The sequence below is a fragment of the Nesoenas mayeri genome (assembly GCF_963082525.1).
Source record: "Nesoenas mayeri genome assembly, chromosome: 1".
Lineage (NCBI taxonomy): Eukaryota > Metazoa > Chordata > Aves > Columbiformes > Columbidae > Nesoenas > Nesoenas mayeri.
Window position 1 is genome coordinate 177,097,837 of NC_137541.1, and position 14,479 is coordinate 177,112,315.

Sequence of the window (14,479 nt, forward strand, 5' to 3'; positions counted from 1 at the left end):
TATGTTCATAGTGTTTGTGTATTTAAAAAAAATTAGGTTGCTTAGCCAGTGATGAGATGTTGGATTAGGTCCACCACTTTAAGTATGGTTAGCATCCTTTTTTAGATGAAATCCTCTTGACTAAATATGTGGACAGTGTGCATAATAACTTTTAACTTTGGAGACCTACAAGATGTTGCACGCAAGCTTTTCTTCCAAATATGGGCAGTAGGAAACACTTTATATGCCAAGTGAAAAATAACACTGTTGGAAGTTTTTCTACAAAAACCTCCTGGTATTTATTATTATTTTTTTTTTTTTAACTGGTGTGCTTATTGTTCCATTGCCTGTTTGTGTCTGAGGTTTTCAATCTGGATATGGAGAAGAAAGGTAAGACCCAGTTGATCTAATGTTCTGTCCTTGATGTAGGTAGCCTCAGCTGCTAAATCAGTATGTATATTCCCTACCCACTTTCTCTCTGATCTTAAATAAGACCAGCTGTGCCAGTCGATTCAGCTTGATTTGTTGGTTCCCAGAACATTCACAAAGCAGAGGTGTTAATAGCATTCCTCAGAAAATAACTGTTTTCTCCTGTTTGGGTTATTCTAGGAGTTATTGTCTGCGAATGGTTAATCACCTTCAACTTAAATTGTTCAGTTAACTTGCAACTGAGTGTAAGCACCACGGTTCTGACAGTTGCAGCAATAACTTGAAGTAAAGTATGATGGAGAATCTATTGTGGTATTTGGTTTTTTACATTTATTTCAAATTTGACAATATAAAGCAATTACAACTCTGTTTTTAAATAGAGCATCTGTGTTTAAAAGAACGTTACTGAATTTACTGGCTGACAAGACATCCTGCATATGTCAGTTTTGTGTTAAACATGACATCCAGTTGTTAACAGTCTCAAAGATGGATAGGCCTATGGGAATTCTCTAGCAAGTCTTGTCTCCTCAATAGTAGCTGATGCCTTCAAGCTTTTCCTGATGGCATCCCGTTCTCATTCTCATCTGACTGGCTGTACTCTGTAGCTGAGAGGCATTGAGTCAAGGCTGGAGTGAAGCACTGGCAGAACTAGTGATCATGAATGTGGTTGGATTTTATTTTTGAGGAATTTCTTAATATAGCAATAGATGCTCTTGTGTTAATGAAGGGGGCTGGAGAAGATGAGGGAGGTGGGATGGCAGGGAAATAATACCTTTCATTTCTGCATGCATAGCAGCTCTGTTAGGAGGTGTTGTCTCGATAAGCTGTTGAGCCAGCAATTAGTCTAACAATAACTAATCCATTGATTCCTGCATTATCAAGTGTGTAAGTTCAATAGATACTGTTGTCTTAGAGAATGCTATGAGAAGTCTTCACTAAGATCAAAATGACAGCACAAATAGATGTACTCTAGAGACCTAATCAGACATTGTGATGACCCAGGTTTGTATTGTGGATCTCTCTGTAACTTATGTTTTCTGGTCCATCGTGTGTGCATAAAATCATTTTGTTATTTCGTAGGCTCTCAGTGGATTTATAGAGAACCTATGAAATAAAACTTCACCATTCTTTCCGTGAAGTTTGCTTCATTTTGGCTCTTACAGCTATTATTCTTGCTACCACTGATTCAAATTCTTGTACTAATTTACAGGCAGTCTGAAATCAACACTGCGGGGGGGTGAATGCTGCTTATCTAGACTTGTCATTTTCTCTCTTTCCTTAGTACTATGTATTGTGGCTTTCTATATATTTTGAGAATGTCTAGAACACTGTTAATAGTTTCAAACAGTGCAGGAGATGATCCTGTAATGCTTGATGGCAGGTTATGGGTTTTAAGTCCATTTGGACTTGGTGATCTTAAGGGTCTTTTCTAACCCAAATGACTCTGTGAACGATTCTAGTATTTTAAGTAGTAAAATTTGTTCACATGCTGTCACAGGGGCACCCCAAAGTTAGTTGTAGGCACACAAGAAGTTCCAAAACAGACTATTCTGGCCGGAAACGTGCAGCCAATAAACTGACTAGAAACAGGGTTTATACAATTAGTTAGCACTCTGACAACATAAAATACAGCTTCAGATATCAGTTGAGGAGATTATTGGGGTACAGCAAAATAAGAATAATGAGGATCCACAGCGTGCATACACACGCTCACAGGAAACAAAACCATAGCCCTCTGACTCAGGGTGCCTACAAGAAATAATCACTCGCCTGGGTTAGGCAAGGACTCACACTTGCCTGGTTAGGCAAGGACTCATTCAAGGATACATCCAGTAAATAACCACTCATCTAAACGAGGAGATGAGGCGCTCTCAATCCCGGGAAGTCTTTTTAGATAGCATCCCTCTTCTGAGGGCTCCAGTTCACAGACCTGCTACTCTGAGAAGGCCACTCCAAGGGGGGCTTTGTCAGGAACCCAGTTTTGTAGTCTGGTCAGATCTGGGTGTGGGCATTACAACAAGGTCCAGAAGCTTTGCAGCTACTCTGGGCACCTCCTCTGCTGACGACTCTGTCAATTGACTGAGGGTCCCACCCCTCCTGCCCCACCAGCTGGTGAAGGTGAAATCACCCTGACCCAGGATAGGGGAGGATGCGACCATCACCTTACGTGTGTATGTGGGGACAGGTACAGTGGGGCACAAAAGGTGCTGAAAGAGCCATCAACTGCCCCATTGAAGGCTCCAGATCTCAGGGCGATTGTGCAACTGCCACACATGCTAAGAATATCTGATCTTACTGGCAAGGTGGCTATGAATGTTTGACCCCTGTTGGGTAAAGGAACTTTTTCCTTTGTTCTTTGAGGGAAAGAAAATGAGGGGGAAAATGAATCTGGTAACACCACAGAGGTGAGATTGCTATAGCTCCATGCCCCACAGGCCCCACCAGTAGTGAGGATGAGCATGTATTCCCAGTAAGCACAAACACATGCATGCAACATGTATGGATGTATATGCATGACAGGCCACACAGATCAACACGAACAGCACTGTGGATGTCAGTCATCCTGTTACACTCTTTGGCTAATGAGGATGAAGATCCATTAGTGGGAAACATACAGGGTGGATCCATCTGCAGGTGACTCAGAAGCTTGCTGCCTGGTTGCTGGTCCCCAGATCCCAGACTTCCCTGTGGCTGGCACCTGGGTCGCATGAGACCCTGTGGCTGCAGGCTTGCTCCACTTGCTGATACAGACCTCGTCACTCAGGGACAGATGTGTGTGTGGGCACATACACAGAGAGAGCTCTTTGGCAGGTGGTGGGGCTCACCTGGTCCCTCTAATAGGTCTTGTGGCCTCGTTTTCAGAAGCACAGACGTGCACACACAAACAAAAGTCTCCATTCCCTTGCTCAGGCCACTTCACCTGCCTTCTGGCTAGTCCAGCTTGATAGTTGCTAGTGATCATTGACTCACCACCCTCACTCATTCTAGTTGCTGACACCATGGACACAGCTGAGGTCCTACTGAAGTTGCTGGTACTTAAGTTCACTCACTCTGGTCTCTCCAGTTGCTGGTCTGTGGTCCCTCTGACTCGCAGTCTGATCTTGTTGCTCACATGTGGACTTCCGTACACACGTGCACATGAAGTAGAGCATCTCACCCAGGAAAATAGTTGGAAATGGAATTTAATAAGGTAGGACTGACTGTACCGGTTGGGTACAGGACAGGGCTAGACAAGTGTACCGACCAGCAAACTGTTTACACACAACTGGCCCTATTTATCCCCTTATCTTTTTCTCATGGTAATTCCTCTCCAAATCACTGAGATCCATCATTTTCCCTGCCTTTGGTTCTTCCCGTAAACATTGCAAAATAAGTCTTGCACAATTCACTGATGTTTTCCCACTTCATCCCATAATGTGTCTTATGCCCCTAAGCAGTAACACCCTTTAGTCTGAAAGTTGCTCTGGAGAGCTGATCATGTAGACTCATGGGGGGCTGTCAGACCTGGACTGTAAGGCAAAGACTTTGCTGGGACAGCCTTGGGAAGAGCCTGCATAGCATGTCCCTTCCTCTGAATCTATAATTTGGGTTCCGCCACCTACCATTGTGCCTCTGTTCATCTGGGCTTGTGGAGATAAGTCTTTGATGGGTTAAGACTTCCTGTGATAGGCTTGGGAGGAGCCAGGTGAAAGTATTATTTGGGTTCCACCACCCACCATTGTCTTTCTGTGTTCCTTTGTATACAAAAGGACTTCTTAGCACATGACCTTAAGAGACATTAAGAGACAGTCCTTTCCTTTAGTCTTGATCCCACTGCATGCATCTCCTTTCCTCTTGTCCTTCATACAGATAATGAGTATTGAAGAAAATTTTTGATACGTCCTACCTGTATCCAGTTGTGTAGCTGTGTTTAAAAATATTTATTAGGAAGTAAATCTTCATGGGATTTGAAGGTTGCTTTGATGATGCTGTCTTGGAAATAAATGATCACACTTCCTTGTACTACTACTAAAAAAAAAGTGCAGTTTAGATCTTTTTGGCATGGTGTGCACTTTTTTTTTTCATTTAAAGTTATGTGAGAACTTCATAACTCACTGACATGTCGTGTCTGCCAAGTGGTTATTGAGACAACTTTTCTCTGTGCAGATGCTGTCAGCACTGTTACTGTGTACATTCAGTAACTTGCCTTGCACCTGATATGCTACTGAAGCTTGTCAGAAGGGTTTGGTTGCCGAACTTCTGAAGCTGTAGTTTCACAGAGCTTTGTGGTGAAGCAAAGCAATGGAAGAAACGCTACTATAACACAGTTTTATATTATGACGGTGTAAGGGGACCCTGATAGAGTTTCTACCAAGGCTTCATGAGAATCTTCAGGCTGATAAATGTAAAATGCTACTGAAAAGCAGTCTCATGGTAACTCACATTCATGAGTTGACTTTGGTTTACTCTTCACTTTGTTTCAGTTCTGATGTTAACATTTTGTTTCAGTTGCCTTGCTGATTTTGTTTTGTGGAGAATGCACACTGGCAGAATAAAATACATGGCTTTATAGGTGTTCCAGTCTCTGGTGGTAGGAGGCATGAAGACATAGAAGCTAAAATACATGCAGACAACTCATTGCTTTAAATTCAAGTTTGAGAAAAGACTCCTCATGCCTTTCGTTTTGGAGGATCTTGTCCTAGGAATGAGAACTGTGTGAATTATAACTTTAATAGCTTCTCTGCTGTCCTAGTTAATGTTTATCTCTTACCTCCTCTTCCTCTTCTATCCCACCTTAACAAAACAAAAAAACCCACAAACCAACAAAGCCAACCAGACCAAAAACCCTGCCGTTTGACCAAAAAAGACTTAGGGCTGTCTTGATTAGTTTTTGTTAGCAAAATAGTAGTTTATCTGTGTTATTTCTAGAATTAGTCTTACCTTTGGAATGGAAACTCTTCCTACCTTTAACGGTCTTTTCTTTCCAGAGTGAACTTTTCTTTTTAGTTACTTTCACTGCTGCTTTCAATATCACATAATTTTTAAATTTAAGGCCACTATGCACACCATTTTGTGGTTACATGGGCAGCTGATTTTTTTTTTTTTTTACATTTTAGAAGATAATAGTTTTTAATGAATATTTCTACAGTGTTTTTGTACTCAGGATTTAATTATTTTACTATTGTTTCTCTTTAGATTATGTATCTGAAATATAGTTTTCCTCATCTTCAGTAACACTGTGCTATGATGATAGGAATAGATTGTTCTTTGAATTAATGAGCTGGTTAGAGATTCTGTATTATGTTTTTTTATAGAGTATTCAATAAATTGTAGCTTTGTCCTTTGAGGGCCCAGAAGTATATAACTGCACTCTTATTTTCTTCTCACTCCTTATTGCCTTTGAGCTCTTAACTCTGGATAATCTGCTCTGAGTTCCATCAGTGCTTCAAACCAGATGTTAGTTTGGAGAATTTCGAAGAGATTTTCCTGTGGAAATGCTTCATATTGAGACCATATAAAGCACTCTTTATTCTTTGGCTTATTTTAATGTTGTCCCTACAAAGACCTTAAGAGAAAAGTTTGTCCCTTTCAGAAAATTATTGTCCTAAAGCACTGTTCCTGTTTGGGTCTGTATGTGTTTATTGGTAAAATAAATATGAAAATAAGACAGACATCTTTAGAAAAGGTAGAATTCAAACCTACTTTAAATTGTAATGACATTTTGTATCAAAGCTAACTTTAGATATTCCCCTTTGGTTAGCCTGATTTAAAATATTTTTGATGTAACATGGAAGATTATTGAACTATATATTTGCTGTTTCCTCTTCTATGCACTTGGATTGCCAGCAACATCAGTGGTGGTAGATATCATTACAACCAAGTAGTGAAATTTCTGTTTTTTTCTGCATAGTGCTTTCTGTGGACCATGAAATTATTTGCATGTATGGAATATTGGGAGGTAATAACTTTTATGAAGCACTATCAATATATAATTCAATATCAATATATAAGTGTATGTAGAATACCCACACTGTACTGCTGTGTAGGTCTTGTTGTGCATTGTCTTTTTTTTTTAATCTATGGATATCTTATTTTTAGGCCACATTTTTAAGAAATATTTAAAGTAATTTTATGTATTTAAATATGTTTATAACACCAGTATCACATTTGATCAGGAAGAACATATAAGACAAAGTGAATTCCAAGAGTGTGCCTTCCTTCTCTAGGACAAGTGGGATAGGATTTGGGGAATAGGAAGGTTACGGCCTGTCCCGTCCCAACAGATGGGATGAGGGATGAGTTAACTTTGAAAGTGACACGCGCCCTGACTCAACAGATGAGATCAGGTGTGAGTTAACTCCAGGTAATTCTGTGTGGCAATGCAAAGTGGATGACAGACAATCACACCGGGGGTCCAATTACGAATTTACGAAAAGCACGTGTTGGTATACAAATTACAGTAATCAGTCACTTGGCAAAAGTATGTTATAGTACCACAAAACTTATCAATACATTGACAACAAAAACCCTTCTAAAAACGGTGGATTGGCAACAATTAGTAACTGTAACGCAAAACTTAACAAGACTTTAGCAGCAGAACTTACAATGGTATTACTTTATATGTTTAAGAAAAAGGAAGAGAGAGAGAGAGAGAGAAGAGGAAAACTAAGGTATCAGAAAGAGAAAGGGAGAGAGAGAGAGAAAGAGACAGAGAGGGAGAGGAAGATATCACCACTTCACAGGTACATTGGTCCTGTGACGAACTCTGGAGGTCAACCACTGAAGATTTACATGCTGCCAACCTGTATCATACGTCAGGTTGTTTTACAACCTGGTTCATTTACATGCAAGATAGGAGAAGGTGGTTCGTCTTCTTAGGTTATACACTTGATAGTGGAGAGTGGGTCATGGAGAAGTTACTGGCCAACTCATTCTTTGGAGCAGGTGTGCAGCCTTTCATCAGTGTTCTGTGAAAGCTGTTTGAGGAGAAATATATTTTTTTTTTTTTTTTTTCAAGATTCGAGTCTAGTCATTGGTAGTTTTCAATCTGGCTTCATGCCCCCATGCTTGCCATAGGCTTCTGATTTTGGTGACAGGAAGGGAAATTGCTGTCTGGTCAAGATGTAAGACGGTTGTTGCCACTGACTCTATGATTCACTTCCAATGATGTTACCTTCTCTTTTGCTGCATTCTCTTTCTTGCTGGGTCTTGCCTATGTAATTATTGCTGTAGAGTGTGCTTTCCTCATTGCCTTCTGGTTTGATGTGACACTGAAGGGCCTTATCAACCATGCTGGGCTCTTTTGTGTTTATGCTATATTAATTTTCTTCTTTTACATGTTCTACAACCATCTGTATGTGAGTGGCTTACATTCTATTACTATGTTCCAAAAACTGTTCCTTTTCAATTTTGAAAAGGAAGAATGAAGGTCTTTTTGTTGTGGTTTTTTTTTTTTTTTTGTTTGTTTGGTTTTTTTTTTGGTTTTTTTCTCTAAACCTCTCTTCATGAAAGTCTAATAGTCAATTCTTGCTCAGACTAGAGTGGAACACTTGTACCCAATTTTTGCTACTAATTTTCTTTGCTCTCTCTGATCTTCGTTCCACAGACACTATAATAACTTTACTTGTCATTTGATTTGGTAACTTTGATGTACTTATTAATTGATATCTCAAGATCCTTATCTTCAAGATGTATTGAAGCCTCAGAATATTTTTGTATAGCATTTTAAAGATCTAAGTCCATTGATATAGTTGAAATCTTGTCCAAAATCTCTCTTATGCATCAAATGCTACCGTAACTTTCTTCTGTGTTGACAAGTGTAATAATTGCTGTTCACATCTGTTTGAAAGTCTGTGACAATTATTAAGATTTATTGCATCTCACTGAGTATGTCAGCTGCTTTTGTGTACTGTTGATCCTTGCACATATATATTAAAACACACAAGTTCCAACAATGAAAATGTTTAAAAGTTCACTTAGTAAATCTTTATTGAGTAATTGGTAAATATATAAACAGTAAAAAAAAATCACAACCCAAACGACTGTTCTAAAGAGTTTTTTTGGCTTTCGAAAGGGTAAAGTCAGAGCTATGGTCTTGTAGCTATGGTCTTGTGTTGGTGAAGTCATAAGGATTAGCCATGAAACTGTGAGTGTATCCTTCTTAACTTGAATAGAAGAGCTGATGTTTTTTATCTATCTCCTAAATTATTTCAGAATAATTGGAGCACAGAAAGGCACTAAGTTTTGGCTAAAATAAAAAATAAATAAAACAGTGTCTTAGTCATGTTAACCTGTCTTTTAATGAGAAATAGTTTCTTTGCATATCAGTATATTCTACTACAATGTCAGGAGTACAGCTGTTTCAGAGTAACAAAAAACACTTTAAAACTGTCCTTTTGGTAAATAACCCTGCTTTTTCATATTCTACATGTAATAGTTTTGAAGAACTCTTCATAAATCGGTTTTGTAGATATCTTTTCCTCCAAACTTTCCATAAAATTCTCATGTTCTGCATGATTTCTCCATAATGTAATGGGATTCTAGTCTGTTAGCTCAAGTTCTAAGGCAACTGACCGTTATATGTATCTTTATGATGACCCTTTAAAATAAGACAGTTAAATAATAGACAAGTTGTCATGGAAAAGTAAGGCTGTTTAGCTTCCAAGAACACCCATCTTAATTAGGGTTACATAGAGTGGAAACAGTATGTGATACATTTTATTTTTTTCTGTTTTCAGTTGGATAGATTTGCCAGTATAAGAATTCCAGGAAGTAAAAAGGAAAGACCTCCTTTGCCACATATGAAGCAGTCTCATTCTACAGATTGGCCATCCACACCTACGGATGCAGAGGATTTTCCTTCAAAACCCCTATCGGAAAGAGAAATCATAGCACTGTTTGAAAAAATGATGGTAAGTCATATGTGCACATTTCTTTAACTTAAAATAACAACATGGCTGTCTGACAGGTGGAGCCTTCTTTTGTGCAGGTGTTCTGATCTTTACCTAAGTTATTAGTATTGTTGTAGAGTTGTAACTACATGTTTTTTAGGGTATTTCCAGGAGAATGAAGTCTTTGAAGTGTTTTGACAAGATCTTGCTCCAAATATATTTGAAATTGAAACTAAAGGTTTCTGATTACAGATTTTGAGGAGGAACAAGACATGGGGAATTCTGCTTGCTTTCAAGATTACCTGAAACTTTTACCGAGGAATTTTATGCCCTTGAATGTCACAGCAGGGTTTTGTTCTGAGCTTATATGCCATGTCACTCTTGCACAAAAAAAACTTGTGGTTCTTGGTCTCCAAAGCCGCGTTGGTCTGCACTTGCAGTCTCACATTTGTGTTTTTCCTTAGCTGTCAGGGTTACTGTGCTAGAAAAGAGCAGTCACATAAAAATCTCGTGGCATTGGTACCACTTCAACGGGTTGAGGTTTTTTGTCATGATGATGATGACATTTTGGGCAATGGAAAGCTAAATACGGAATGACCATGAGAGAAGAAAGTGACTGCAATCTGAAGAGCACAAGAGGACACTAACAAGGAAATTATTATTTTTTTTTCTCTGCCTCACAGCAAGTAACAAGTAACTCTTGAAATACAAAGGGACTGCCAAGGCCTGGGATGTGGAGGAAATTAAACGTGCTATGAGAGAAGTAGCTTTATGGAGTTTGTAATTCGTAGTACTCAATAATGTTAGTTTAGTTTTGAAGATGCTTTTGTAGAACTGTTGAGATATATGACTGAAGGGGAGGACTAATTTACTGTGTTATGAACTTTTGTATTTGTTCTCACATGGCCTGGTTTTCTTGGCATACTGCAGTGTCTAGCATATTTTACTTCTGTGAAGAAATGGTAGTTGCTCAAATGTTAGGAAATGAGACAGAGTTTTTTTATAAAACTCGAAGAGATGCCTCCCTGCACACACCCCCTGCTACATAAGTGTAGGTTGTATTTCTCTACCATCTTGCAGCGATTCTGGTATATGATAGAGTGTGATGTTGAGACTATGCCATAAAAAATGGAAACTTTCAAAAAAATTGAAACTTTTCTCAGAAACCTACTACTGTGTGTCTAGGTAAGCAGAAATGCTTAAATCCACAGATCATGGTGCAATTAATTCCAATTTTGTAACTACTTTGTAAAATTATGTTAAAGTAATGATGACATTGTGGGTAATTTGAATGCTTTCCTAGTTACATTGAATAACAAAGCACTTAAGCTCTCTTTGATAAACTACTTTATCAGTGTTATTTTAGCTATAACATGTAATATAGAAAGGATTCTTCAGATTATCCACACTTGAATGAGCTGGAATAAAGCTAGTTTAGTCACAGTAGATTACATAGCTAATTATATATTGTAGCCTCTAGTTTGCTGTTCTGATCAAACTCAGTGATTTGAGGGAATAGGGTGATGAACAATTTGAATGTTGTAGCCAGGCTTTTAGGGCTAATTTTGCACAAAATAAAAATAGTCAATTGGTTAGTACTGAGGGGAGCAGTTTCTCAATTCTGAAGTTTAACTGAATGTGTTACATTATGCTCTGAGTTTTCCTGGATGCATACTGCTTCTTTCTCCTGATCTTTTATGCAATGGTGTCATGTGTGGTTTTGATGGCAAAAGTTATGAAAGAGCTCATAAAACCAGACAGTTAAAGCTAGTAATGAATTGTCATTTAGCTCCTTTCATTTCTGTTAGTGGTATTAGGAAAATATCTCTGTGAAATGACTTACTGTTATTTTCCAAAGAGGTATTGCTCAGCTGTAGAATAACTTTAAAAGATTTAAGAAGAAATAAAAGAATGGGGTTTAAGTATTCTATAAACTGAGCCACATCTGATGTGCCCCTTGTACCACTGAATACTTCTAATCTGCAAAAATCAATTGCTTTAGTGATGTTTCATTTTTTAAAAACAACAACAAACTACTTTTTACTTCAGATACGGAATATTTCCTACCAATAAACCTGCTGTTACATTTAGGATTATGGAATATAGTTCATACTGATAGGTTTCTTACTTCCTTTTCTCTTTGTTTCTCTTTGTTTTCTCTCTGTTATTTAATTTCAGGAGTTATTTTTCAGAAAATTTTAAAAGAGCTAGTCTGAAGAAAGTGCAAAACTTATTTAAACAGAAGAATGAACTTTGCAGTGGCAACAAGCTATTATGAAAAGCTTTTTTCGTTTATTTAAAAATACAATTTAAGTATTAAATAAAATACAGCTGCCCTTATTAAATATACATGTAAAGCGTATCCTGAGGCACAGTGTTCCAAAGATGCTTATTGGAACTTGCAGAAGAAAACAAGTTTATCTGGTAATGTCGAGCTGGACTTGATTTTAGTAATTTATAGTATGAGTTGTCATGTGCGTATCTCAACAGATGTGTTGCCAGGTAATAAGAATAGTCATAAATATGTTGTGCATTTAATAGAAAGTAATTAGTTTAACTGAAATACTGCATTAAATGAGAAATACCTACAACAGGATAACAAATGGAAATCTAGAGGGAATTCTAACATTGTAGTATTTTTCACATTCTGACTTGATTTTCACCCTCCCCCCGCATTTTTAAGCTAAGGAAATGTTTTAGATAAGGCATAAAGATTTTTAAACAGTTGTTGAGAATTTAAAGTTGGAGTATTTTTTTAGCTTTGAAAGCATTTGTTATTTAAAAAAATATTTTGAAAAGTAAATTGAAAAGAATCTCCTTAACTGTTCTTATTTTAAATGCCTTTTAGCAGTCCCCAAATCTTTACTTCCAAACCCATATATCAATGTCAGAATTCATTGACAAATTGTAGAAGTCCTGGCTATTTATGTAATAAAGTGCAAAATGCTTGACCAGTAAATGAAAATATTTAGATTGAGTTCTGGAGTAACTGGTTTAAATTTGTAGGTTTCCACCTGACCATTTAACAGCATGGTTAACAGCCTTCATGTACCTGTCTTTTGAGCCAATGATTACTCTAGGTTTTTGATTTGAATTACTAAAGACACCATTTTTTTTTTGTGGTTGATTATGTTTTCTTTCTCATCTTAAAAAAGCTGCAAAGCTTGAAGCTTTTCTAAGCTTGTAAGCTTTGACAGAGACAGGTAACTTTAAGTATCTTTCACTTTTTTTTCAAATGATATATACACACACAAAACTTGTCTTGGAAGAAAATGGCCTCTTTGCATACAAAATATGATCACAGCAGTGGTTTTAATGTATGTGTAGTTAAGCCTGTTTTTAAAATTTATTTTATTTTGTTTTAATTTTAGCATGGATATTTGAGTCTGTGCAGCATTTCTGGATTACAACAGGTTTCCCTTCATTAAGTAAATCATAGTAGTTTCTTGTTTTGTTTTCATTCAAGAAAAGCTAGAAAATGCAGCATGTCCTTTCAGGATTATGTCCCAACTTTTTATTTACTATGTGGCAACTTGCAAACTATTCAGGAATATGTGTGTCCTTATGCGCTGCTAGAATTTTGGTTTGGTCATGAGCAAATAGTTTCTCTCTGAATTTTGGTTCAAAGGAATGCAGTATTTTGAACAGAATTATGAGAAAAAATTTATGTATGTGTGGCCTCTGTCCTTCCAGCTTGTTTAGACAAAGCTGTTTTGCATTTACATTCATATTCAAATGTAGGAAGTAATGCCAGTATGCAAGGTAGCTGCCAAGGAGGCAAAAGATTTTTATAATTTCTTGAATGAAGCAACTTTTTACAACATGCACCCTGCACTTATTTAAAACTATCAAGTAATATAGTGTATTGATAGTATCAAATATACTAATCCGATACTATAAATACACTACATAGTACCAAATATGTAATAAAATACTGATTTAGTAAATAAGTGCATAAAATACTGTGCATAAATAAAAATGCTAATTTAATAAATAATAAATGCGTGCTAGACTGAAGTGAGGAACTTTTTCTGGTCCTTAAGGAAAGGAAACAGCAACATTTGTGAGGGTAAGTTTCCAGAATCTACACAAAATTTCCCTAATTTTACTTTGAAGAAGTTCAACTCATTTTCTGCAGTGTCTTCTCATGGCTCGGATTTATACAAAACTCTACATGTTTCTAGGAACTGTGCTTGATACTATCTTATTCAATATGAAAACTAGTGAAAGACAAGGAAACTTAAGGTTCAGTGTAGTATAAAATTTTGGTCCTTAGGGTTTTTTTTTTCTTAAAGTTCCAAGGTTATGAGTTTGCTTGCTGTTTAACTTTGGTTTCTGACTGGGTGAAAGAGCTTTGGCATCAAGATGGTTACTCGCTGATTTTGTAGAATTGCTTCTGCCAAAGCTGGCGGAGATTCACCTTGTGAGTCTCAGCTGAAAATAACAGCAGTAATTCTTGCTAAGCTTGAGTGACCATGGTAATGCTGTATATGCTCTGATGTGTGTGTGCCCAAATTGTTTCTTAAAACCTTTTTCTTTTTTTTTTTTTTTTTTTTACCTCCAGTGTGATAGGAAATCTAATTTCTCACAGGTGTGGAGCTGATTACAACGATAAGAGCATTTTGAGGCTGGAACAGTAGAAGTCCCTGTGTCAGAAGTGTCAATGAATAGCTGCTGTGAGGCTTTGAATGTGATTCTACATCTACACTTTTTGACCTCTGGGTTTATGTTGGAATGAAAGAATTGTGATGGGGTTTTGATAACAGTTGAAGGTGTTGATTTAATGATCGAATTTTCAAGTGTTTGGGCCTTACCTATTGCAAAGGTGAATATTATTTTGTGAACTGCTCTCAGGGCAAAGCAGACCCCGCTGCCCAGGATTAAGTATTTGAGAACTGAGGAACAGAATTTTAGAACAAATGGATGTATCATTAAAAAGATCTTTCTAAGAAAGTGGTTTGAGTACATTTATAAATATTTTGGGAAGTGTTAAATAATGCTTATTAGTGCATATATGTGTCTGAAACTGTAGATGATTTCTAAGAAGAGATTATGCTACTAATGGTTGTCATACACTTCTTATCCTGGCGTAGTTGACTGTTTTTTAAGTCTGAGTTGCTAGGGAAGGTGCATAAATTTTTTTATGGTTTTGAATAACATCTAACTCACAAAAGTTATTTTTAGAACAGCTTTCAGTTGTT

The 14,479-nt window shown here is 37.2% G+C and overlaps 1 protein-coding gene across 1 annotated transcript in view; it reads left to right on the forward strand.

Moving 5' to 3' along the window:
- DIAPH3 (diaphanous related formin 3) overlaps nt 1-14,479 on the forward strand; it is a gene marked incomplete at its 3' end in the record, with an annotated part of 225,994 nt that overhangs the window by 14,396 nt on the left and 197,119 nt on the right. Inside the window, exon 3 of the mRNA XM_080345569.1 lies at nt 9,126-9,299. Coding sequence (XP_080201695.1) covers nt 9,126-9,299 — 174 coding nt within the window. The remainder of the gene's footprint in view (nt 1-9,125; nt 9,300-14,479) is intronic.